The 27,649-nt window shown below is 34.6% G+C and overlaps 1 protein-coding gene across 4 annotated transcripts in view; it reads right to left on the minus strand.

The window, feature by feature from the left end:
* Positions 1-805: 805 nt before the first annotated feature.
* LOC117109260 overlaps positions 806-27,649 on the minus strand; it is a 30,101-nt gene continuing 3,257 nt past the window's right edge. Inside the window, exons 1-16 of one of the 4 annotated variants that reach the window (XM_033251530.1) lie at positions 26,447-26,465; positions 25,512-25,592; positions 24,821-24,862; positions 22,398-22,733; positions 20,615-20,798; positions 19,446-19,682; positions 16,459-16,516; positions 14,516-14,781; positions 12,741-12,842; positions 11,752-11,870; positions 10,924-11,086; positions 8,467-8,552; positions 7,512-7,689; positions 6,364-6,446; positions 4,220-4,262; positions 806-3,099 (exon numbers count right to left, since the gene is read on the minus strand). In XM_033251530.1, coding sequence (XP_033107421.1) covers positions 1,357-3,099; positions 4,220-4,262; positions 6,364-6,446; positions 7,512-7,689; positions 8,467-8,552; positions 10,924-11,086; positions 11,752-11,870; positions 12,741-12,842; positions 14,516-14,781; positions 16,459-16,516; positions 19,446-19,682; positions 20,615-20,798; positions 22,398-22,733; positions 24,821-24,834 — 3,612 coding nt within the window. In that variant the 5' untranslated portion in view covers positions 24,835-24,862; positions 25,512-25,592; positions 26,447-26,465 and the 3' untranslated portion in view covers positions 806-1,356. Of the gene's footprint in view, positions 3,100-4,219; positions 4,263-6,363; positions 6,447-7,511; positions 7,690-8,466; positions 8,553-10,923; positions 11,087-11,751; positions 11,871-12,740; positions 12,843-14,515; positions 14,782-16,458; positions 16,517-19,445; positions 19,683-20,614; positions 20,799-22,397; positions 22,734-24,820; positions 24,863-25,511; positions 25,593-26,446; positions 26,466-27,649 lie in introns of those variants that run through there. The other 3 variants (XM_033251529.1, XM_033251527.1, XM_033251531.1) reach the window with 3 other exon arrangements.

Below are 27,649 nucleotides of genomic sequence, written 5' to 3' on the forward strand. Positions count from 1 at the left end.
GCTGCTAAGATTCACTAATAGCTCACGAAGCAATAGTTTGGATTTAATTTTACAAACAACTGTACATTTCTTAATATAAATTTTTTTATCAGCACATGTTATATATTGAATATAGGAGCTATCATACAGTATTTAAAAATAATGGAGATAATGATGACGAATATACTAATGTACAGGTATGTTGATGAAATGATGATGATTATGATGATGAAGATGATGACGGCGGCAGTGCTGCATCCAAGTGTGGAAGAAGGGGCACTCGTCCACCCGACAACAACCAAAATATCACTAACCACACGTGTGGAATCATTTAGAAAAGTAATTAAAACGTCTAAAACTCCAAAGCTTCCACGTGGCATAGCTCCAGGACCTCGCTATAGATAAGGGAACACTCCAAAACCTTCCCCTTTGAACCTCAGGCTCAATGCCCAACACACTACACCTTAAAAAAAATTTACCATTCAATGAATCCTCCATTCAATGGCAGTCAGCTGTACAAATATAATTTTAAAAAATAGTGTATTATTTATGCATTTGTGAATTGGTAAGGAATTATCTTTAATTGAAAGGAAATATCTCATGCAAATAAGAAATAGCTTGTGAAAATTATTAGCAAATACAGTACAATAGACATTTAAAATATAGTTTTTCTCATTGTTGGAAACAATCTATATGTAAAATATAGTGACCTGTGTATGGAAGGCAAAGGCTGCCAAAGTAAAGTTACAAAAATGTTTATTACTGTCCATTGCCAGCGATACTGACTGTTTTCGACGCCATATCAGAATAATGACAGAAATACAAAATTCGAATCAAAACATTAACTTCTTTAATAAATAACAAAAGAATAATATAGTAAATAGATTATATCAACGAAAAAATACAATATACAGACTATGAATATAACACCATATTATAGCTAAAGATAGTCACTATAAAGTATATGCGAGTCTATCAACTAATCACAATTGCTCATAACTAAAAGTTCCAACAACAAGTAAGCTGGTGTCAGATTAAATATGTAGTCTCTATTTTATCAACATGCAAAATCTATTACAATGTACAATGACATCATGTTGTACAGCATAATTTGTGATATCACTGAGGTCATGACCTTCATTTCATACGTATTATAAGGTACATACACACAGTGTCACGAGGTAGCTTCAAATCCAAATTATGGTAACGAAAATTGAGAAATGCAGTAATTTGTCTTGTTCTAATAAATGTGTTATCACAATGTTGCAAACACTAATGAAAAAAACCCCCCACAAAACATGACTTTTTTTTAATAGTTTCAAACTTTTTAATAATCACCAATGTTTCTTAGAAATCTTGCATTTGTCTGACCCTTTTCTATAGCACAGGAAAGTCTTCTGGCAATAAAATGAACTTTCTGCAAAGAGGGCACGTCCTTTCACATGTGTGAACCCACTGCTTAATGCAGTCACCATGATACTGATGTCCACACTCTAACTTCCGATCATTATCTACATCCACGTCTTCATGACAGACGACACAAATAGTGCCCTGCTCTTTATGTACCGGTACTACCTTCCTTTTCTGTTGATCTTGCAGGTATATGCTGCATTCCTTCACAATCTCTGTCAGAGGAATGCCACTCAAAGATCCCTTGTGCACGTCACGGATGACCTTCACGGAATCAATGTACTCGCTACGTTCTAAGTTCGGAAGCTTTATCATCAACGTATACACAATCTTGTCAAGGCTACTTTGAGGCTTGTTCATGTCTTTTATAGCAAATGGCACTGTCTGAACCTTCCTCTTCTTCTTCTTGGTCACTTCTTGCCATCTCCTATTCTCTTGTTCATTGTATAAGGGAGGGGAGACATTGCTAACACTAGGTTTGCCATGAACTTTGCTGATGCCAGCAGAAAATCTATCAGATACCTTCTGTTTTTCTGGTGGAGAAATTGGACCAACTGGTTCAGTTGAACATTTCTCATTTCCAAATAGTACTTGCGGTGGTGTATTTTTAGGATTACAATCAACTTCTCCCTCTTTATGCACCTTAAAAGATCCAGGTATCTCTTGGGACCAGGTCTGCAATGTCCTCACAAGCGCAGACACATTGTTAGCATTGGTGTCATCTTTGGCATCACCACTGGCAGGACTAGTAAATTGGTAGCCAAAACCATTACTAAGTTTCTGATCAGGTGATGGTGTAGTATTTGGTGAGGGAGTACATATCTGAGTAGTCGTGTAATCCTCACCATCCCAACACTCGGTTTCATCTAGCTCAACATAGAATGTACAACAACTAACATCTAATTGTTTCTCATTGTATCTTTCAGAAGGATTTTCATTTCCTCTGGAGTATACATCTAATAGATTTGGTTTGAAATTCGCAGCAATATTCTGATTAAGCTTTCTCTTAATCTGACTAGGCTGAACAGTCTTATCATCAGCACAAGCAATTACATTGTCTGCATCAGACATCGTCATCTGGTCCATTTTTATACTGTTGGTGTCCTGATTTTTCTGAGACAATGGACCGTCAGGCAAAACATCTTTTCCAAATTCTGTGGCAGATGTTCCAATGTTGTTGGTTGAAAAGGTAGGGTGCGTATTACTGGTTTGCCTTAAAGGTACCTGGGTAGAGGCCATAGACATCATAGGCTGTGTGGGTTGAACAGGCACATTTAGAGGTACTGATAGAGACGGAATGGCAGGTGCAGACATCTTTCTGAATGGCATTGGTTGTAGAGACCGCTTGTGCATGACAGGTGGTTTATCTTGTGTGTTAAAATTAAATGATAATGGAAATGGTTCAGCACTTAATACGGGTGGTCTGCTTGATCCTATGTTATCCAATGTTCTAAATGGTGGACTTTGAATGACTGGTATTGGATTCTTATATGAGGTACTATCCAGCTGAGGTACTGAATGGATGTTTGCTCCAGCTGTTGAATGAGATCCATATAGTGGTGTGTGTTGAGGTTTAAATGGAGACAATCCAGGAATAGACAAGCCAGGAGGTTTTGGGATGGCTGTCAGGTTTCTCGAAAATAACTGACTTGGTTTCTGAAGAGGCTGTCTTAATGAGGGTATAGCCATTTCTTCCTTAACAGGAGACACCTTAAAAAAAAAAGGATCTGTTATCATCAGTTTGAAATATTCTAACTAAAAATATTTACATGATGCAATGCAGCTATTCAGATGCAAACAGCATTATCCTACTGATATACAGAAATGTTGTTTAAAATAACCTTAACAAATGCTCTAATTTATTGAAATGCTCCTTCAAAAGGACAAAATAAGATACATATTTGCAAACAGTGGCAGTACCAGGAATTCTCCGGCAGGGGATCCAAGGTCCCCGACCCGATGTCCCGTGGCCGTGGTCAGCGTCGCTACAAACCTTTCAAAAGTGCTCCAGGAGATGTAGCCACAGCCCCACCCCCTTGAAAATATGACAATTTGGGAGTTTCAAAGGCTTTTTAATCGATTTTAGAGTCTATTAATAGGTACAAAATACTGTACATATAATTTTTTGAAGTTTTTCTTCTCCTCGACGAATTGTGGTTTCTCTCCCCAAGGCTTCCCCCACAGTGGGCTGTAGACCCCTAGCCCCCGTAGAGCCGCCACTGTTCCCGAAGCGACCTTTTTTCTTGCCAATTTACAGATATTATATTACAAAAATTCACACGAGTCAAAAGGGTCTGTGCAAAAAACATAGGAAAGGTTTTAGGCATCCAAAAAAAAAGGAGTAGTTATATACTAGAGGAATTTTAATGGAAAACATAGGGCCACTGTTTAGAGAGCAAATCCCCATGGAGAAAAGGCAATTTTATCATGAAAGCAGTGAATCCATCATGATTTCAATAGTACTTTTTTATGCAAAGTGGAGGGGTTGTACGGTTTATTAGGAGGATTTGCTTAAAAGGGGGTTCTACATGAACCACAGAAATGTCCACCCCCACCTCCTCCTCTTCCCCACAGGCATGGGTATATTATTTATGCATCTGTTAATTGGTGAGAAGATATTTTATCGATCATATTTTTAGTTACAAGGTACTGTACTGTACAAATCAATATCAAATTTAATTTAAGTATAAGTTAATTTTGCAATAGAATAAGATAGTTTTTTATAAATGCCTCTCCTACATGTAAATACTAATGTATTCAGACAAATAATCAAAATAAAATGAGTTTGTGATGTGTTAAAGTTTATGGTGGTTCTATTTTATGTGCTTACCTGATGATTTTGTAAATTGCCAGTTAAAGGTTCCTTAGTCAATCTGGAGAAAAAAAATAGAAAATTGAGAATTTTTATGAACAATATAGTATTAATGTCTACCAAACAACTAAAATGTTACACTAGATGAACTTAGCATTCATGTTTTTATTTCTCTTCTTTCCTCAGCAATGATTGCTAAATTTATTACTGTTACGGGGCGCCAAACGACACACTACCTGTTCTGTCACACAAAACCATGTTTGTAAGGGACAAATCATGTTTTGTAATATACGAAAGTTATTCTGTCTTTACAAAACATGTTTTGTAAATGACAAAACCATGTTTGTCTGTACAAAACATGTTTTTGTCAAGACAAACATGGTTTTTTCATTTACAAAACATGTTTTGTGATTTACAAAATATGTTTTGTACAGACAAACATGGTTTTGTCTTTCACAAAACATGTTTTGTAAATCACAAAACATTTTCCGTATATTCATGAGGGGGAGGAGTCAATTAAACGTGTGATTGAGATAGTGAATAAAGGTGAATCTTTCATGCCCCCACCGCGTCGCCCATCACAAGAAATAATCGGTTTGGTATGGTATGGTGTAGCGACCAAAATATAGGCCAGCAATCTGAATATTGACCAGTATGAGCTTGACCCCCTATACCAGGCCTAGGCTAGGATAATCACCCCTAGGATAGGCTAGGTGGGATTCATGCTAGGTAGCTAGGCCTAGTACTATAATAGGTAGGTATAGTAGGGAACCATACGTCAAATGGCTGAATCGGCTGCACGGGGGCTTCTAGCACACTACATACAATACCAGGCCTGGCGAGTCAAGTTGACCCACCCCCTCCCTCAAATGATTCCCCATTATGTATTGTTGTATAATAGGCTATTATATTGTGACATTGATAACACAAGGTTCTATTGCTTAAGGGTAATATAAGGGGATGCCGCAGGGATACAAGGGGATGTACCTACGTGGTGGGTTTTGACAGAACCCATTTTGTTGCCATAAGGTTCCCCACTATACTACCTAGCTAGAATCTCATAGCCTATCCTAGGGGTGTCAAATAAATAAATAAATGAAATGAAATGAAATAGACTTGGTATAGGTGGCCAAGCCCATGTTGGTCAATATTGAAATCTCTTACCATATATATTTTGGTCACTATGCCATACTATATGACAAGGGCCACAAGCTGTGACTCAAAAAAAGGCTTCCTTCATGGATTTCATTCTGCATTCAGAGTGTACTTTTTGAGAGTACAGTATATATTAACTGAATATGTTTTCTATATTATACATAAAAAAATTCATGTTTTGTTGAGACAAACATGGTTTTGTCATTTCCAAAACATATTTTGTCCTGACAAAACTTGTTTTGTCGAGACAAACATGGTTTTGTTATTTACAAAACATGTTTTGTCCTGACAAAACATGTTTTGTCGAGACAAACATGGTTTTGTCATTTACAAAACATGTTTTGTCTCGACAAATATGGTTTTTGTCATTTACAAAATATGTTTTGTCTTGACAAAACTATGTTTGCCTCGACAAAACATGTTTTGTCTCGACAAAACGTTATTTGTAAATGACAATACCATATTTGTCTCGACAAAACATGTTTTGTTTGTCAAGACAAAACATGTTTTGTAAATGACAAAACCATGTTTGTCTAGACAAAACATGTTTTGTAAATGACAAAACCATGTTTGTCGAGACAAAACATGTTTTGTCAGGACAAAACACGTTTTGTGAATGACAAAACCATGTTAGTCGAGACAAAACATGTTTTGTAAAGACAGAATAACTTTCGTATATTACAAAACATGATTTGTCCCTTACAAACATGGTTTTGTGTGACAGAACAGGTAGTGTGTCGTTTGGCGCCCCGTATTGTAGCCTGTAGCATCTCAAACTTATAAATGAATAACCAGTGGCGTATCTAAGGGTTGCACACACCACCCTCACGCCCGCTCCCCAACCCAAAAAAAAAAAAAAAAACCCTATTAAAAATATTTGGAAAAATATTTAGAAGTAAAAAAGTAGTTAAAAATCACCTATTACATTTTTTTTTACCTAGCTCCCCCTTACTATCGATCCCCTACTCCACCTCCATCAGCCCCACTGTAAATATTCAAAAACTTACCTTGGGCCACTGTCAACATCTTGTTTTTCTAGAGCATGACGAGATGGTTGCGATTCTATTTTTCCTACTTTCTCCTTCCGGTCCTGTCAAAATATGATTATGGTTTATTATATGGTTTATTATTTATATATGATTTCAACAAATCAAATTAATTTTACTATGTAACTTTAAAACAGAAGTTATTGGGTAAAAGACTTCAGGTCTACCATAGACATACTTTTAAGAAACAGCATCCATGACTGATCTGAAATGTTGATCTTTCTTTTCAACAAATTTTGTGCTAAAGTTATATGACTTTACTAAAAATACAGACAAATAGAAAGAAGAATCAGATTATTATTCTAATTATTGCTATTAATGTTACTGTTGTCGTTGTTATCACTTATCACTGCGACAATCGTCCTTTCTGCCACCATTGTCATATTATATTGTCATTATTGTTATTACTATTATTATTATTGATATTATTGTTATTATTATTATTTGTACTTAAATAGAAACAAAATATTTTAGAATAGAGAAATCAAAGAAAATCCAGCCTATATTGCAAAAATAATAATATATCACTAAATGTTCAATATTAGCATAAATTAATGACAGTAATAAATTTTGACACAAAAAGTATCTGCTTTGGAGAGCCTGATTTACCACCAATTGTTAATTCTTTCATATTGTTCACTAAATATTATATCTATAGCTGTAAATTACAAAATATAATTCCTTATTTCAAGGATCTAAAACTATATAAAGATGTAACCTCAGACTCTTGAATTGAATCGCCCTACTGTATTGTAAACTCAATGGCATGCTTCTTATTATTTCTTCTGTTTTGTTATTGTTGTTGTTGGTATTATTGTTGTCATTATTATCAATGACAACAATGATGATAACAAAAACAATAATTTGTTTTTCTTGTACAATTGTATTGTATTATATTGTTGTCTATTTTTTATTAAGGCTTTTTTATTGTTATTTTTTCTGTTCAATGTTATGAATGTATTATGCATGAAAGAAATAAATTAAAAAAAAAAAATAATTAATGACAAATAATAGATTTTTAAACATAGGTTTTAGTCAAATGAAATACAAATTAAAGTAAAAAGAAAAGTAAAAATAAAGTGAAAAGCAAAGTAAAAGCAAACATGCACCTTTTTCACGAAGACACTAATATCTTGTTCTAACAAAGGAGGGCAGTCTTTAAGAGGTACATCCTTCTTCAGTGACTCTAAAATATTAATGTACTGATCCTTTAAGTCAGCTTTCTGTACATCAACTAGTAAAAGGTACTCCTTCCAAAGTGTGTCAACTGAAATATTATCCTGAGGACTGCAAATTAACCAAATTTCTAGACCTCAATTAGCAAGCAATAATACCGCAAATCATGATATTTAAATAATAAAACATGCAAAGCTTTTTATAAACAAAAATAATGTTCAGCAGCAGTAGTTTCTACATAATCACATAAAAAAAATTGTTTTTGCATTTTAAGAATATCTTCAAGCATAGTGGTCATTTGTAGCATGATTATGCTTTTTGGCATAATTTTGACCCCTGTAGCATGGAGCATTATACACTATGCATAATTTCATGAAAACGTAGTATAACAGAGCATAATTTAGAATTAATGTAAATTCAGTTAAATTCTAAAAAATGAATTGCAAAAAATTGTCTGAAAGTGCCACTTCCAAGCATCTAGAGGTGCATATATTTTTTTAATTTTCTAAATCAACTTTTAGCCAAATGGACGCTGTAAGTACTCTATACCTGTCTGTAGTGTATACAAGTATAAATGTTTGTTAAATTCACGGCAGGCGTTTATATATCCAAATTGAGGCGTAGCATTCTGTAGCATAATTTTAATACATCCAATGGCATAATTTCAATTGTCACAGTGGCCAAAAGAACACTAATAATAATTACAAAATGCAACAACAAAAAAAACAAATATAAATTGTACATATACAAACATTACTAATAAATAAATTAAATTAAACTATTATAACTATCTAATTACAATACTAGATAGACATGGGCAACAAAATAAAATAGTGTATTCTTCTTAACCTTAGACGTTATGTAAAGATGCTGTGTAACATCACTTACCTAAACATTGACATGAAGTCGCTCTCTTTTTTCTGCACAAGCCTGTAAATTCTTTCCAAACATTCTTTATATATGTTCTCCAATATCTGCATAATCAATATGTCACTTGATAGTATTATTATGCGCATATTAATGATGGATCAGGATTATAATTTACAAAATTAGGATAACATAACAAAATATCAATAATAATAATGGTAAGGCAAGGCCTTTTTATACCTTATTTAGCGAACCCGTCGTCCGCCAATAATGATGATTTCGAATAAAAATTAACTTTTTTACACCAAGGGCTGAAAAAAAGTGCGCAATCCCACGACCAGCAGTCGTAGGCATTGAGATTTCCCTCTGAAGCAGTTTCTAAAAAAGGTTATTTATTACACTAGACAATCACTGCTGCATTACTGGTACTAGTATAGGTATTCATAATGCACCTCTTATTTGAAGTTATAAAGCACAGTTCTTTCCATTGGTCATTGGGTCCACATGCTTTTAAAGTGTTGCTGCTGGAAACTGCATTGCAGGAGCAGGCAACTCCACAAGGTACCCTTTTATACTCCTGGGTGGAGAGAAGCAATGCAGATAAAGTGCCCATGCTCAAGGACAAAAGCGAAATGCACAGCTATGGATTGAATACCTGACCTTGGGGTTGGAAAACCGTTCTAGCTGCCCCAAACCACCTCCACATTACACATGCAAAAGATCAACTTTTAAAATTTCGGCTTGCTCCCAACCACTACTTTTTCGCCACATAGTGTAAAGATAACATTTGGTACTAAAAGCATCTTATTAAGATAATTTTAATAGATAGAGGCACAAAACATTTTTTACCAGGCCTGTACACCATTGAATAAAGTAGGAAAGACAGTGAAAGAAGCCCAAAGAATGCTAAATTAATGTCAGTAATACTATAAACCAAGATAGGTGTTTGTGGGGGTGTGTGTGGGTGTGTGTGTGTGGGTGGGTGTGTGTTTGTGTGTGTGGGTTGGTCTGGTTGTTTGGTTGCCTGTGGAGCTTCAATATTTTTGATTTCCTACTCAACCATATGTAGTTAAGAAAAGAGAAAACATAATATTGGGGTAGACGCCAGGCAGCTGCCAACATCCACACACACACATTAAGCTACAGAATCTTCAGCATGTTGAAAGTGGCAGCATACGATACAAGAAAATGACATAGTGAAAGCCAAGAAAATCTGAAAGAATCAGCAGCAATAAAAATAAAAGCAGCACACTGAATGTGATCATCAAATGAGGAATAAATGGAAACAAATTTGGATGCTTTATCGATCAAACAATTAATTTTATTAATCAAACCAATCAATTAATAAATCAATCACCCAATCAATCATAAATGAACAGTATCTGTATACCATGAATTCAGTGAAAATGTTAAAGGCATTATTCAGCACAGTCTTGAAGTTCTCTTGCATACTCAAAGAGCATTGATAAAAAATTGAGATAATGAATAAGAATGCCTAATACTACTACACTTGCTTCAAGCGAACCAAATTTTGCAGCACGCAAATAAAGTAAAGAGTACAAAATTACCATAATTGTTTTACCCACATCAAAAGTTGTTCTGAAAATAATAAAGGCAGTCATTAGTGAAGACATTTTCAAAGATGGATGTTGGGCTCTCATCCTTTCTCTAATTGTTGAATATTTGGATACAGAAACATCATCTGTATCCTGCGATTGGGAAACAAAGCAGCTAGCTCAATCATCAGAACTGGTGTAAGCCACTGTGTGTGTGCTGAACTGTGGCGACCTTTGGTCAACTCGGGAACAAATTGTTTTTAACGACGATCAGCTCTGACTGCCACGGACAATCAGCAGATGGCGTAGCGCACTTCAATGCTCATGAGTCACAGGGAGCAAAGTGGGATTCATTGTATGAATCCAATCATACGACAGTGATTGCCCGGTAGTCTTCTGTAGATGAATACGAAAAAATTTTTTAGTTGGTGCCATTGTGTTGTTGATACTTTACCGACTCTGGACAGCATCGTTTTTATTGCTGTCTAATGCTAGTAGACATGATGGATTAAGCAAAGGAAGAAGATACTGTTAAATCCTTGCCAGTGGGAATCTGCATGTCTAATGTGAGCATTACATAATTTGTAATTCCATTACAATGTTTACCCCTGTAAGATGGACACCCATTGTGCACACAATGGTTGTCAGCCCGCACGAGATTTTGGAGAAGGCAATGCCCGACAAGCGCAAAACGGATCATTTTTAATGACAATCCATTCAAACATCCACCAACAATCAACAGACAGCGTCGTATCGTCTAGTGGTCACAGGGAGCGGAGTTTGATTCGTCGTATGACAGCCACATGAGGCAGTGTGTGCCTGCCTTCAAAAAAAAAAAATTTGTAATTTTGATGACTGTTGCAGTGCGTGCAGGGTTTAAGAAGGGTCAAAGCTATAGTAATGGTTAATTTTGTTAATTTACCTTGATCTCAGCTTCTCGTGCCCTGGTTAATGCTTCCTTCAGTTTTAATGTCATTTCCTCTGGACCACCGTTGTTCTTTAGATTTATGTTATCTTGCAAACATCTGTAGTCTCCAGTAAGTTTAGACACGTCTCCACTCAATTTACTGTTTAGATCTTGTAACCTGTAGCACAAGGAAATTTATGGTATTAGTCAATAAGAAATAATACTAAATTCTCAAGTTCAAAACTTACAATTACTGGGTGAAGTTCATATATGTTGCACATCTAATACACTTACTGCATGCATATAAATTGAATTAACTTTTAGCCATTTTTTTTATTCACACATCAAGGTGATAGTATCTAAATACGAATATCTTGAGAAGTCTGTGTAACATTTAGTACGTACGTGTAATATTCTATCTTGTGTGGCTCGGGTATAAGTTACCATTTAAGAATATTTAGTGAAATCTGTGTATCACTAAAGCCAGGCACTCACAGTGACCCACGGTCGTCGGCCGACGCGATTGTATAGAAAACGTAACTTCGACCACACAACTGATCATTTTTTAATGACGATACGTTTAAACTGCCACTGACAATCAGACAATGGCGTCGAGTCGTTTAGCACTCACAGTGAGCAAATTTGGATTTGTTGTACGACGCAGTAAAATAAGTGCTCAGCTTTACACACATAATCATGTGTAACATTATTGTTTGAAAGGTATTTATAAAAAACTTTTATGAAAGTACTTTTTCATGACAAATGTTTGACTGCTGTTTAAATGTTACAATACAAACCAAATTTATCAAAAATTTTTAAAAAATGATTAAAGTTTTGTATTACTTCTTATTCTCTTCTAACAGTGTTGAAATTTGTTTTTCTGCTTCTGTAAGTTCTATATTCATCTTCTTCAGATCCATGTCCTTTACTTTGATTTTCATTTGAGCTTTTCTTTCTATTTGCTGCAAAAAATTAATTATTTATAATATTACTGACGATATAAATAATAATAATAACAATAATAATAATAACAATAATAATAACACTAAAGAATAAGAATAGTAAGAATAGTAATAATAATACTAATACTAATAATAATAATATTGATAATGATTAGAATGTCCACTGATTTTAAGTACAAATAAAATAAAGGTCACCCCATAAAATGACATGGCCATTTTATTTGACATTTCGCTTTTATTAAATCATCATCAATACAAGCAAAATGTTGAATAAAAAGGCCTTGTCCATTTTGTGGTGACCTTTATAATTAATGAAATAATAATACTACTAGCATATACCCATTTTTTTGTTGTTATCCAATATCCAGCCTTGAAAAGTAACGAAATATAGTCGTGACATATAGAATTCCCAGTGTATGAGATATGAGCAAATTCCTGCCAGCGTTTCAGAGGAGATAGGTAAAGTTACGCGAAGGCGATTAGCAGAATTAATATGTAGATGATGATTATGATATTATCATTAATGTTGTCATAGTACTTCACAGCTTATAGAATTGATAGAATTCTGCACAACTGAGAGATCCCTGGCTAAAGTTTCTTTAGGCCCTACTATCGGGGGCAGGGGCCCCATCTGTTCCAGCATTTTTTATGTTTAAATGGCGTATTTTGATTGGGGTTACAATTTTTCTATTATTAAATGGCCACACTCATCAAAAAAATGCCCAGAACATCCAGGGGTCCTTAAGTTCCAAAGCCCTCAGATAGAGTCAGGGAGAGCTCATTGGGGTTACGTGTGCCAGATCTATTTGGGTAGAAATACTACATATAATGTAAACCAGCATATAAACACTAGCCAGTGAGTTTTTATACCTCTGTATTGTGTTCCATATTATTAAGCTTCACCTGAGTCAATTCCAATTCCAATCTTTGCTTCATGCTAATTTCCATTTGACGAATCCTTTTTGCTTCTTCCTAATACCACAGAAAAGTACATCCAGTTATACACATTTTCATTTTTTTCATAACACTACTGTCAGGAACATTTTCCACTAAAATTAATATACAACTTGATTTATGAGGACCAAAAGCTTTTTATCTTTTACTACAGCACACATGTTAAATACATTTTATTTTCATAGTACATGGTTGGCTGAAATTCAATTAAAAAACGTCCATAGATCTAATTAAGTTTTAAAGCCAGAATTTATATTTATCATTCTATTTTCCAGCTTAATTCTTAACTCCTTGAATATATAAAATTCATTTATTTTAAATTTTCAAATATAAATTAGACCTATAGTTTGCTCTGCAACTTATATATTGAATTATTACATTTGTATATCAGCAGCTTCCAAGTGAATTGTGTTTTAAATAAATTATATACTTGGCACAGACAAATGTACAAATAATACAGTTGTCATTCTAAGCATTGTTTTCAAAATGACTGTTATCAAAAATCCCTTTAAATAATATATTCTTTGAGTAGTTCTCTGTCAGCGACAAGTCTCTTCATACAGAGTTCGTTGGGAGTGCCAAGTATGAATAATGTACTCGTCAAAAACAGTGTAACATTCTAGCGTTCATTGTGTTCACTGATATACTGTAGGACCACAGACTATTTGGTAGTTTGGGAAGATACACCTAGACAATAATGTGCAAATTAATCAAATTAAAACGTATGAATGTTTTTGCGTTTTGTTGCTGTTGGTTCAGAAGATGGCACATATGGGGGCGCCCTCTTATTACATATCTTCCCGTGCACAAAAGGAAGAGAATAATCTATTTGCCAGTTAATTGCCAGTGACAAGTTTACTCGTCCCCTCTTATATTTTCCCACCAATTTAATAGATACACAATTTTGATTTATTTTGATTTATGACTAGAAATAATTTTTTTTTTTTAATGTTTTTATATCTAAGCTTGTTTTGGCATATGGGCAGAATTTGTACAAAAGGTGTTGCATTTAACATACACGTATTAAATCAATTTTCTGAGGATTTTCCCAGACTTTACCATGTGCAAAAAAAATGTTAAGCACAACATGACTTGGATTTTACTGTTTCTGCAACAGAATAATACTTTACAGAAGCCAATATTACCTGTGCTCACTGTGAGGCAATCAATTGAAGTGATTTTCGAATGAAAACACGGTCATATAATGCCAAAAACGAGTGTTATTATTCTTCTCATAAAGATCGCGAATCCATGCAAATAGCGTCCCCAATGATCAAAATGTAAGATTACCTGTACATAGTATGTCTGTACAAGCATGCACAGCTCAAATATAATATATTTTGGCTGAAAACAACTGATATTTCTTGCTTGAAACTTAGTTTTATATCATTTTATAGGTTTGAATGTTTTCTCTCTTAGCTGATTAACAATTTAAATTATTTCTGAAGACTTTTAAATACATTATAAAGTGTTTTTGTAGTTAAAAACGATTGTTCGTATGACGTCATCTCTGCAAATTTGGTTTGTAATATCGTAAATGAGAGGTTCGTAATTGGAAGATGTTACTGTACTATCTTTTGTTTCTTGAACTTGTACAGTGGTTGTGGATGATAACGTACAGTTGATACTTTTACTTCTTCCTTGATAGCTATAACTGAGGATAGTGTTACAGTATTGGTAATTTTACTCACATCTCTCCATCCTCCTGCTATTGGCTGCTGTGGCAATTTCTTGCTTGCTTCATGCAAATCCTGAATCAGAGTTGGTTTTCCAGTATCTCCTTTTGAGTCTTCTGCATCTCTGACATCAATTCCAAGAAGTTTGGCTTTCTCTGTGAAAGCTTCGTGGCAGTCTTCAGCACTTAGGTCTAGTGGTGATACTTTTTCATCTTTTTTATCATTTATTTCAATTTCGTCTAAGCTTTTCTTTAGGTCTTGTAGAAGTTCATCAGCATCACCTACAAAATAGTGTGATGAAAAAGAAATTGCAAATGATTGAAACAAAAATAATTGTTAACAATTCTATTTTTCTTCATTCTGTAAATATCTGAGGAACACAAAAATTATCAGGTGCAACAATCTGACACTGAATATTTTTTGTCCCTCCCATTCAACTTTTAGGAATCAAATTTTCAGGATAGGTGCTTGAAGCTTCTATACAAATGCTCCTTTTAAATTTCACAGTAAAAGGCAGTAAAAGCATAGTCTTCCAGCGAAGTGAATTTTCTCTGAGATTGATAAGTACTGTAGAAGTTTGAAACCAATCAGAAAATACCAAACTTTAGTAATATCGTGGTAACAAACAATTTACAACAGCGACAATAAATAATTTTTTTTTATTGTGGTAACTAACCTACATTAGCTGATTAGTGAAATATTAATTATCCAAATGAGCAATTAGCATATTCACATGTACCAAAAACAATAGGCTCTACCTTCTTACTGTCTTTCATTCTCTCAAGTTTGAAACCTACTGGACTAATACCAAACGTTAGTTTATTGTGGTTACAAACGAATGACCAACAACAACGGAGACAACAACAGAGACAACAACGACGACAACGACAACATGAAGAACACTGGTAAAAACAATAGACTTCACAGAGTTTCACTCTCTGGGAAGGCTAATTAACAAGTCAATCAACACTGTTTTGATAATTAAAATATAAAATTATTCAAATTGCTATAATTTGTATATTAAGGTGGTCATATCAAGTGGTCAATCATTTTTGCAATTTTTCAGAAGGCCCAAACATTTCCTCCAACACAAAATGATATTTGCTAAAATTTACAGTCATAAAAGTGTATTCTGCGCTTTTCTAAACCTATTTACAGTATATCCCCTTAATTGGTCCCAGTGACCTGGTTAATTACCAGTCAAACCTCAAAGGGTTAATCAACACTATTTTGTTTATTTAAAATATATTTCCAGTCATTCAGTGTAAAGAACACACATAGTAATAAAATTTATATTTGCCAGCACAATTGCATATGGCCTTATGTCTGTATACTTATTGATGCACATCCTTGATCATACAACATTATAATACCAGCATTTTCTTAAACACAGTCTCTTAAAAAATAATTACTAACAATTACACACATAACAAATGAAATATAAATATATGAGCTTAAAACAATAAAATTATTCAAATTGCCTACATTTTGTATATTAAAGTTCTTAGAATGAAACTGAAAATTGTATCTGTTCAATGCCAATAAACAAGACAAATAAATAAATTGGTTCTAATATTCGTAGCATAGATAATTGGCTTGGTTTGGATTTTTGCTTTAACTTTATTACATACAAGTGCATCAAAAACTCCTTGATAACTTATTGCATTTGGGAACTTAATTCATTCAAAAACAACAATTACACTTTGTAATACTGTACACAGGTAAAAACTGCTGCATACAGGTTTGTAGTTAAAATGTTAATCAAAAGGACAAAAGTAGCAATAAATAAAAAAATATTATATTTTTAGTTCAAAAATATAAATCAATAATTACAATTGATTATAACATATATACATATACTTAAATTTTTATGAATTTTGTTTGCAAAGTATTGTCATATCACTTTACTCATACAGTACATTGTTACTTGCTTGTGTTGAGAATTAAAATCAACCTACTTTCAGAATTGTCCCTTGAAAGTCTTGAAGGAAGAGATCGTGTGTTCTTTGCACTGATCTGTGGTAATTAAAGAGAAGGAGGTGGTTACTATCGAACACATGAGGCACATATTAGAGCAGCCGGCAGGATAGGGTTATGACAAACTCACTACTGGACGTTTAACGTGTTAATATTCAGCGATTTTGTGCACACACCTTTCTGTGCTCTATCCACATACTGGCATATACTGGCGTAATTAACATCTTGACGAGATTTGATTGACAGATAAACCGACTAATTAGCGAGCGTCATTTAGTCACGTGATCAAAAACTATTTCTCGGACATTTTAATTTCCTTAGACGGCTGGTTTAAACGCGAAACATACGCGAGTCTAGGCCTAGATGTCTATGCTTGGTTATATGATACCCTGATTTACACGAGTAGTGCGCATCAGTGACTTGGCCTTTGCCGACAAAAAGGTTGACTGAATGCGGCTTTTCCCTCTTCCTTTGGGAGCGAAATACAGAGGCTTTTACAACAATTTCCACGCCATGTTCCATGAAATAGATTAACACTATAAATATATGAATCATTTGCATACCGCCTACCATGAATTCTCTTTCTTAAAGAAGGTTGATAGCAAAGAAAATCTTCGCCAATTCGGTGTTCCCAACTTTTACTTATTGTACCTTACCACACACCAATATGAGCAAAGAAGCAAGCCTAAAAGTAATCCAAGGCCAACAGGTGGCAAAGCATGTGTTCACAACAAGCTACTTATTATTAGCAGGGAATTCAAAAGAATTCGCCAGCCCTTCAGTTTCCAAGATACTTGAGGGCTATTATCTAAACAATTGGCTCCAGCATCAAATGAATTGGAAAGGATTGGAAAATTGATGACTTGGGCACCAAACTATGATTTGCAGAAATGTGAACTGAAACTGCTTGGATTTTTTTGGCATAGACAAACACGTCCTGAAAAAAACTGATAATGTTCATATCGCAAGAAAACCAAGGTTCTGAAAGCAGGGAGGACACTTAAAGTACACACTGCTCTATTCAGGAAGATACGACAACTTACCGTCCACAACTTTTTCAAAACTCACAAGTTTTATGCTGTTTCGTTGGACACTAGCAATGATACCTAGGGAGCAGAATTTGACAGGAAAACCATTAATCTGTAATTTTGAGCTCTCTATTCAATTTTCTTGACCAAATATTAGGCATATGTATATCTCACTATTAAGTACAGATTAATTATGACTTGCTAATTATAACACTACAATATGGTTGAAATTATAAGTGTTTACAGCTGAATTCAGGCCATTGACAGTTTAGGACAATGGGTGAATTCATGAGTTGTTTCACAACTTGACAATGGCCAATTTGAAGTTTCATTCACAGGCTGGTTGTCTGAATAGAACAGGGAAGTTGGCCCTGATCAAATTCGTCTTCCACTACTGACATTCGCTAAATGCAAGTTAAAAACGTTTCAAATAATAATGTTTTTATAATTTTTCTTAGGCCTATATCTATTGATGGTTTGCTTTGTCAGATATTCTAAAAAAGAAGGTTAGCTAGCCTGGTCTATCGTTAGAGAGCACTTTAGGCCTAGGGCCTATGTTGCGGAGAGCAATGTAATCGCTGAAGCAGTCACTATTGTAGGCTGCCTTTAGTAGAGATATTTATCCTGGATGCAACACCCCACTAGATCAGATCTCTATGGACCAGTACCCCATATTACCACAATATTACGGGAGCGCAGAATGCGTTTTGCTGGACATTTTTGCCAAGCAAAGCATGAACTTGTAAGTGACCTACTGCTCTGTACACCTTGACATGACCACATGTCGGACAGCCAGCAACTACCTACATAAACCAACAATGCAGAGATACTGGTTGCCTCCCTGAAGATCTGCTGACCCTGATGCAGGATAGTAATAGATGGTGTGGTAGGAAAAAGGTCCGAGCTAGCAACGACCACATCATGATGATGATAAGTCAGTAAATAATACTATTACTAGTAATGGTAAAAAAAGTAGCATTTATTAAAAACTAATCTATTGAGTAAAAAATATGTAATAAAAATAGGTGTTTGATCATTTCGGCTGCCGAATTGTTTGTATTTCTAAGCCATACTGAGTTTGGCCACCAATCGTGTCCAATGCACTTTTGTGCACCCCAGTTTAAAGTTACTTCTTTGAAGGAAGTAAAAATTGAAAATTTATGAATTCTGTACCAAACTATTTTGCAGAAATGTTTAAAAAAAGCCAACGATCTGTCCGATTTAGCGATGGTTATTAATAATCTTGACCAATATGGCTGCAGAAACTATAATAACAATTTTTTGGCAAAGAGGAACAAAGTCCTGAAGAAACCGATAATTTAGTTTTAATCGAGTCAAATATTTAATTTATATCATAAACAGACAAAAATATTACAGAAGGAAATACATTCGAATGTCAATGTTGTTTTTTTATGTTTATTTTTTATTATCATTTATTGTACTTCATCTTCTGTACTAATAAAGGTGATTAAAATATTTTTTAGATAAAGTAGGAAGATTCTATACTCTCTGCAGAAATAGAGATAGTGTATATTTTATTACATGAGCACACATAGCCACAGCAACTACAAATCAGACCCTTTTTTTACCTCTAATCTGGCTTGTGATGTGTATGCTGACACCCAATGGTCTATTTATTACACGCAATGAATGATAGCAAATCTTTGTTTATGAGACTTATTTTATGTAGAGTGTCATGTGTATTATGTTTGTCATTTGTGTGTGGAAGGATTGCTCCTAGGACAGTGATTAAGTTGCTATTGGTATCCTTGGCAATGTGCCTAAAGGAATAAAATAAAACAATTAATTAAAAGAAAAAGAACTCAAAAAATTCGAACCAGAAGTTTCTTCTTGCTTACAAGCTGTGTAACATGTAAATACACACTCACACATCAAGTCCAAGTTCCCTATGATGATACAAATAAGAAAGGAAGACCTACTGGAGTTTTTGGTGAAAAAGGCTGGGCTTGTACATCAAGGTCAGATTTGGTGGGTGTCTGCATCTGGCTCATATTTTGAGAGTGAGGATCGACATCTGGCTCAGTGTGAATGGGAAGGGTACTTGCGACACGAGTAGAATCTTGTCTTGGTTCCACTGGACATCGGTATGGGCCATTCCTCGGACAAATATTTTCAGCCTCAGATGGATTCGGTGGAGAGTTGCAGTTAAATGTTTGCTATTGATTAAAATGAATGGAAAAAATAAATACAAATACAGAGACTTTATTTCCACAAAAAATAACAAGCTACAAGACACTATATGAAGCTATATAAGGGTCTGTCCTCACTTATCAAAAAAAATAAAATTCAGGATATCCAGTACTTTTATGACTAGTTATTTGTGACAGTACACAAGCTTTCGTGCACACAGTGCACTTCTTCAGGTGAATGTGAAGTTAACATAAGTTTTCTGTTAAAGATTTTGTCAATAAATTTGGGTGTGATATGACATTATCATGCCCATATTTGGACAAATCACTCTGGAATTATGTTAACAACTGACGTCAATCCTTATAGTCTATATACATCTATATACAGTATTTGTTGAGAAATATATTTGTCTGTGATCTTTTTTCTGTCTCTGGAAAAATCTGTCAACAATTAACCGTAATCAAAACATTCTAATTACTTATTCCAAATTTGAAATTTCTATTCCCGAAACATGTACCCAGATTGGTGTTTGAATGAGACTACTTTGCTGATGTTGTTAACATTGTTGGAATACGTTGTTGCCAGCCAGATTACGTAATCGTGTCCTTGTAATCCGAGTTGACTTTACCGTTAAGCACGGTAATTTACCATTCATCTAGTATTAAGTCGCCTAACGATAGGCAACTTAAGCTTTTATCTAGACATAGTTGACGGGTTCATGTCGAACTTATATCTAGATAAGTGGATATATATCTAGCTAAAAGTTTGACGTGAAAGAGGCTAAAAAGAAATTTAAATTCAAAAATAATATGGAATTCCAACATTCAATAAAGGGGTACTCAATGCCTTATTAAATAGTAATTCCCTTTGTTAAAAAAAAAAGAGATACTACAGTGCAGTGCATACCTTCATCCAAATTTATATTACTTGATTTTTAACATAAAATAAGAGTATATACCTCTGCCAAGCACACTGTCTCACCCTGGATAACAAACATGGGTGACTTCAGAAAAAACCGCTGAATACCCCCAATTTTCGTGATGATCCTCCTCTTAGATTCAGGTAACGACATGAAGGTACTTAAGATTCGCTGATTACAAACATCCATTGGACCATTATCTCTCAATACTTGATAAAACAATCTTGAAAAAAAACAAAAGAAACAAAGTAAAAATTAGAATATTGCCATTCTATTTCCATCTAATTATTCTATTCTAGGAATTTATGTCATTTCATTTTTTTTCTTAGAAATAAAAAATTAAGACTACAAGCATTTTAACATTTTGTTCAAACTGGACTGTATTCAGCATAATTTACACCAAGGACAACCTATGAAAATCCGAAGACTTATTTATATTAAAGTTGGGTTCTTCTGGTGGTGAAATGGACACTGGGAGACAATCCCCTACTTTTGAACTGTGTACAGTGTATATGGGTCACCCGAAAGGCTGTACGTCATGGACACAGGAAGATCAGAAACTGGAATTGAACCGGGGACCAAAGTTGCATAAAGACCTTTAAAGTTCAGCACAAAAAAAAGCGATTACCTCAGTGTACAGTACTGAAGATACATAATTGGTTTTATTTGGACTTTTTTTTTGACATCCTGCATTGTGTTTGTTGTCAATCAATAGAAAATTCAAAATTAGTGGTAAAAATAATCGAGCGACCTTTTGCACAACTGGATCCGCCACAGAACCTTTTTCACTCTCATTCCTCCCTTTTTTCCTTACAATTTTTGTCTCCGTTTTATCTTTTGACGCGACTGACGAAGGGAGGAGGAGAGGCTGGCCCTCATGGCCCCTGCTTCCACCAGTTTGTCGTCTCAGTTAAACTACTTTCTCTACGTACAGTAACTATAAAGGTTGCTTGTTGCAAGACTCACACACTTCTGAAATTAATCAATACAATAACACTGCCTAAAATCAACATGGTACAACAGCCTATCATGAACAACCACTAAGAGCTGTATAGTTACCATCGGAAACTTCTAGTAAGAATACAGTACAACTCAATCTGTCTGCAAAAATTCTGATAAAAATTTTGTGATCTGGTCACATGACATCCTTTTCCTGCATAGGGTTTAGATCATCTTTTGCCCACAACAACAAAAGGTCAACAATTTTAATAATACCTAAAATATGAGAGCATATACTGTCCTTCAAGGCATTCAAATTAGATGTTTCTATCATACAGAGTATTGCCTTATAATATAGGACAAAGTTGTCCAAGTATGTACTCAAGAATTACACAAACGAGGCCAATACAATAAACACAGTACAGTCCAAACATTGGATATACAATAAACAGACTTAATTTGGTTATTTTAATCAATCCATTCAGAGTCCAATTAAAAAGTATATTTTATACACACACACTATTTTTTCTGAAAACCTCTTAAGGTCAGGCTGCTTTTTAAGAACGGTGACTCAGTAAAATGATATACTTTTGGGATCAATAAAACTGTTAAACGACAAGAAAAGGTTAATAAAAACCCACCAACATCAATGACAAATGGTTTGTGGTTACTAGATGAATATTTTACCCAGAAAAAAATACATCAGATTTCTATCATGCAAGAATTATATATATATCATTAACCCTCAACTCAAAACAACCCTTAGATTTAACCACTTTTTATGCACCATAAGCCTCTTAAAGTCACAGTGTATGTATTGTAATAGAATGGATAATTAATTATTATCCATTTTGTAATAAAATGGATAATTAATTATTATTACTTGTAAAGTTGTTTCTTTTCTTCATTTTGTTCTTCAGTTAATTTGTGTGAGAAAAACTCTGGACTTCTGATGTCTCGACCGCCTTGAGGTGTTTTGTTTTGTACCGGAGAGCTTCTGTGTGTTGCCTCGCTTAAAGAAGGCCACTCGGAAAGCGATTGTAGACGGTTACTGTCTCCATGGACGGTGTTAGTATGAGTGGTTTGCTGATACGGATGTTGCTGAAACCTGGGAGTTGATCCAAATGGCACTCGATTTTGGAATTGATTTGGGTATTGGTTTTGATTAAAACCAACCAATGGTCTGTATTGTATCTGCGGATTATATGCACCTAAAATCCTGAAATAAAACACAAGAAATAATGGTAAAAAGCTTGTAACAAATCTACGAGACAAACACAACATTTTATGCAAATTAAATGAGGCTTGCAATCGCAAAGCCAGCATACTGCAACTAAATGTTAAACTTAGTAATTAGCATTAAAAAAAAGTCTTTGTTAAACGACACACCAGGAATGTTAGACACATCTTTTTGCATTGCGTTGTAATATTTACCTCATCATAAAAAACAAGACCACATCATAGAAAATAAATTAAATTCACTACTCCCACCTTTATCACTTTTTATCCAGACTCCCAAAAATTTTTTGCTGGTAATTTCATAATACGCAAGTTTCAGATCTTTAGTCTATATACAAATTTGAAATGAAAATTTCCAATAACCTGAAAACCACCACTTCAGAACTTCCAGAGGCCTAGCATTTCACTCTACGTAGTTACCATCATGGAATAATTGAACAATAAAACTAAACTAGAAATTGCAAATTGCAAGTGAAGTGCTGCGAAGTACAACTGCATAAAATGTTCTTCGAACAAAATTATTTATGCGAGTCAAGTGAAAATAATGAATAATAAAAATATAACAAATAATATGAGTGAGCACGACCCATTGTCTATATATTATTAGAACAGCGTTGGTACAATAGTGTTTTGCTGCAGTGACATCTCTCTGCTGGCGATGGCTCGCTGCTGCTGGCGATGACTCGCTGCTTGCGAATCGATTAGCGCATGTGTATAAAATGGTATTTATTTCCGCAAACACTATGCCAGTCTACAACAAGCGTCGCCTAAATGTAATAATTAGCACGTTGAAATAGGCTAGTAAATAAGTTTAACTGGGTTCGTAAATAATATTGTCCTCAAAATATTGTGGCTGAGACATGAGCCGATTAAACGTAGAAATATAGTAAAAACGCTGAATAGTACTCCAGCGTCGAGACATGCCGACGTTGGTACGAGTAGGTTAGTCTACAAAGGTCGCCTAAAAGTAATTGATTTTACCCGGCAGAACGAAAGAAGGAAACTCCGCTTTTCAGTTGTCTCAGGCGACAAACAATGACCTTTCAGAGGTCAAATTGCTGTCAAGAATATGAATTGGCTGCTTCGCAGCAATTATTGATGAGCACAGATATTTTAAAATGAAAAAAGAACAAACTGTTTATATTTAAGTCCAAGTCTTAAAAAGCTATTTCAATGTTTACGTATATGGCAATTAGCATGATCGTACATGTTGTCTACTGCTGCTATAGCAAAGGTTCAGCTGCATAATCCGCTGCGCAGTGCTTTTTGTAACTAGCCAGCTGCTCAGGCATAGGCCTCTGGAAGTTCCCCAGTGAGTTGTGAGAAGTTGGCGGTGCTGTTTCAAAATAATCCCGATAAAATGGTCTATACAGTATTATAGAAATAACATTTATAATATACAATATCAATTTCATATGATATCCCACTTGATATGACATTACTTTAATGAATATACATTAGTATGGTCAGCTCCATAATACACTATTTTGTTTTATAAGAACCAGTAAAAGTTTTCCCAGGCTCAGTGTTCAAATTGTTTTGCCAATTTCCAGCTTAAAATGTTCTCATGTTGTTCTTATAGATACTACAGCGAAAAGTATTATTGTACAGCAGTACTGCATTATACAAGTACTAAATAGTGACAACCTACTGCATTAATGAAGCAGATATAATGTTGATAAATATTATTAATTTACTGTATCATGTATGTGACTAGGTTGATTTGTTGGTTTTTATTTAACCTCATGTAACACTTTACCTTGGCCTCAATTTGTTCTTATTTTTGTGAAGCTATTTTAGCCTTAGTATTCTTATAAAATGTGTTCTAATTTTTTTTTAAGTTTACAGATGTTATACACCAAGAAAACAATAACAATTGGCAAATCATTTTATTTTTAAACCTTAGCTGTTATCTCAATAATTTATACGGTGAAACAAATTAAATTGCATAAAGAAATCTGATAAGTTAGAAACAGAATGGACTGGCTGATTATATTGTTTACTGTATACAGAAAAACAATTTGGCATTTTGTATTAAAGCTTATAAAAGAATCTATTAAAACTTACCCTGGTTGAAACATCCTGGAAAACCAATTAAATAACTACATTCTGTAAGGAAGAAAATACACTGAATAAATTATCAAACTGGATTCAACTTGGCCCTTCCTCAACTCACACCAAACCGACTTGGCCCTTTGCCAACTCGCACCACACTGACTTGGCCCTTCCTCGACTCACACCAAACCGACTTGGGCCTTTGCCAACTAGCACCACACTGACTTGGCCCTTCCTCAACTCACACCAAACCGACTTGGCCCTTTGCCAACTCGCACCACACTGACTTGGCTCTGTGCCAACTCGGACCATATCGACTTGGCCCTTTGCCACCTTGGGTGTATAGCATTTAGTATTTTATTAGAAGTCACTTTCAGAACAGTGGCACACACCTGTACGGTGGTGCGTCCATAATACAATAATACAATCAAGTAATACAAAGAAAAAAAATTAAAACTAGATTTGAACTCGTCACTGGTACGAGTTAGGTGATCTGCTTGTGAGGCAAAAGAAATCTCACAGTGCTTAAAAGTAAAATATGGAAAAATACTGTAACCAAAATTTTCAAACTGTGTAGTGTTATGGTTCGGGGATTGCACCGGGATAGATTTGGATCGATTAGTCCCCCAGCACTCCGAGTACAAGTCTTTAACCCCAAATTGGTATAAACAAAATGATGAAGCACGACTACTTAATTACTTGCCTTTTCAAACTTTATTAAAGAACGGAATAATCGCAAAGGAAAACAGTAACGAAAAATTCAAAAACAGCAAAGGAAACAGCCCTGCAAAGATATATAAATATATATACAAAAATATTATGTATCGCACGACCATGAACATCAATATTGAATTGCATAGTATAATTGCACAGTGTATTGACAAAACAACTTTAGTAAACGTCAATCGGTGAACAATTAAATGAAACTGCACTGCAAGTTTAAGTTAAGCATAAGAACGTATATTGGCAAAACACTTCACATTATAAACGCCAATAAGTAAACAACCCAGTGAAACTACACCGGCACAACAGTGACCATTGAACAGCTCAAACTGTGTCTATTACGAATTAATTTCATTTCATATACAAATTATGGATAAATAGCAAATAATAATTATAAATATGCAATTACAACAATCATTAACAATACACTAAGTTCAATGATTAACGTCATAGCATTAATGATTATGAACAAGCAATACCTGGATCAATCACTACACAAATCTCATATAATGGTTATAATAATAATAATAATAATAATAATAGACATTTTTAAAGTGCCTATTAAAGCAAACAAAACTGGCTTGTCACCGGCGCTGGAGGATGTTAGAAAGAAGTTGAACTATTTGAAGAGGAAGGATTCAACTTAATTGTTGAAACATCCTGCGACGATCCTCATCATTATGAGTCTAAAATAAAATACACGGATCATTACTGATAAATACAAATAGGCCTATGTTATTTAAGTGTATTTATCACTATAATTAAATTCATGCATAATGACACACACAGTATCTACCCTGGCATATTATTTAAACATACACGGTATCCTACCTGCACAGTATTCAATATATTAGAACGTTACATCAGATAAATGCAATGTTTAATATTGTAATTTAAGAACACAGTTCTACTTACAATTCTGAAGCAAACACTGACTTGCAAAGTAAGTGGTACAAAACAACACAACCTTTCTTTTTGAAATCAAAATTCTTCTGCCTGTTTATGCACATATGCAGGTGTATAAACGAGGTAGTACACCTGTAGAAATATGCAAATCGCGAAACTTAACCTGTAAACAATCAAACGCGAATACACCACCATACAGCGCAAGCACGCCACCAATGCATACAAGAAACAATAAAATAATTAAAGGATAGAATATCCGATCCACAACAGTAGGAAAATATCAAGTCTGCGCCCTCTATCGGGTCGTCAAAGATTTAAAGAAAGAAAAAAGTAGGAGGTTAGAAAAACATTCGTTTTCACCATGATGACATTATAAAAATGAAAAATGATTAAAACATTGTGAAAGGAAATTGTCTCAGCCATAACATGCATGAAGGTGGGAGACGATCGATCAAGAAAAAGTGGGATATGTTCAAGAAGTATAAAAATAATGACGTCATAATAAAAATTCATTTATAAAAAAATTCAAATGGCAAAATGATGACATCACAATTTCCAATCAGCCATTATGATCTCTAAAATCATATCTACAACTCATGTGCTTTCAGATTATGTAATAAAAATTGGGGGTCACCTATCATCCTAAGGAGATATAACTGATTAAAAACAGGCCTGATTTTAGCATATTTTCACTGTATGTCGGCACAAATGCGCGCAAAGATCCCTATGTTTAATGCACGCGTAACAGGGTTGCCAGATAGTCGACAGGCTTCACGGCCAAACACACGCCATCTCACGGCCAAATTCGGCCAAACTTTTTTTCGATATCGGCCAAAATTCGGTCAGATTTTAATCCGATTAGAAGACAACAGTGGGTACATTCATTTGAAATACTACTGTACAAAAATTATACGAAAATCAGAGGTCATTCGTTTGAAATTCAAGAAATTCAAATGATATACACAGAACAATGTTAAAAATAAATAGCATATGTTCTTTAGTTGATGGCATGCAGGCCAATTCAGGGGCAAATCCAAAGATGTCCGAAAGGGGGAGGGCCGGGGCCGAAAAAAGGGGAGAAAAGGCGGGGGGGCGAAAGTGGGTCTGATCGAGATAACACCATCTTAGAGGAAATTTGTCTTTTCTAGACGCCCAAAAATAGTCTGATGCGTTTGGGCGATCAATTTTTCTTTCTTTTTTTTTTTTTTTTTT

Source organism: Anneissia japonica, unplaced genomic scaffold, assembly GCF_011630105.1.
Source record: "Anneissia japonica isolate Jap-2015-1 unplaced genomic scaffold, ASM1163010v1 scaffold288033_len957474_cov176, whole genome shotgun sequence".
In the NCBI taxonomy this organism is placed as follows: Eukaryota; Metazoa; Echinodermata; class Crinoidea; order Comatulida; family Comatulidae; genus Anneissia; species Anneissia japonica.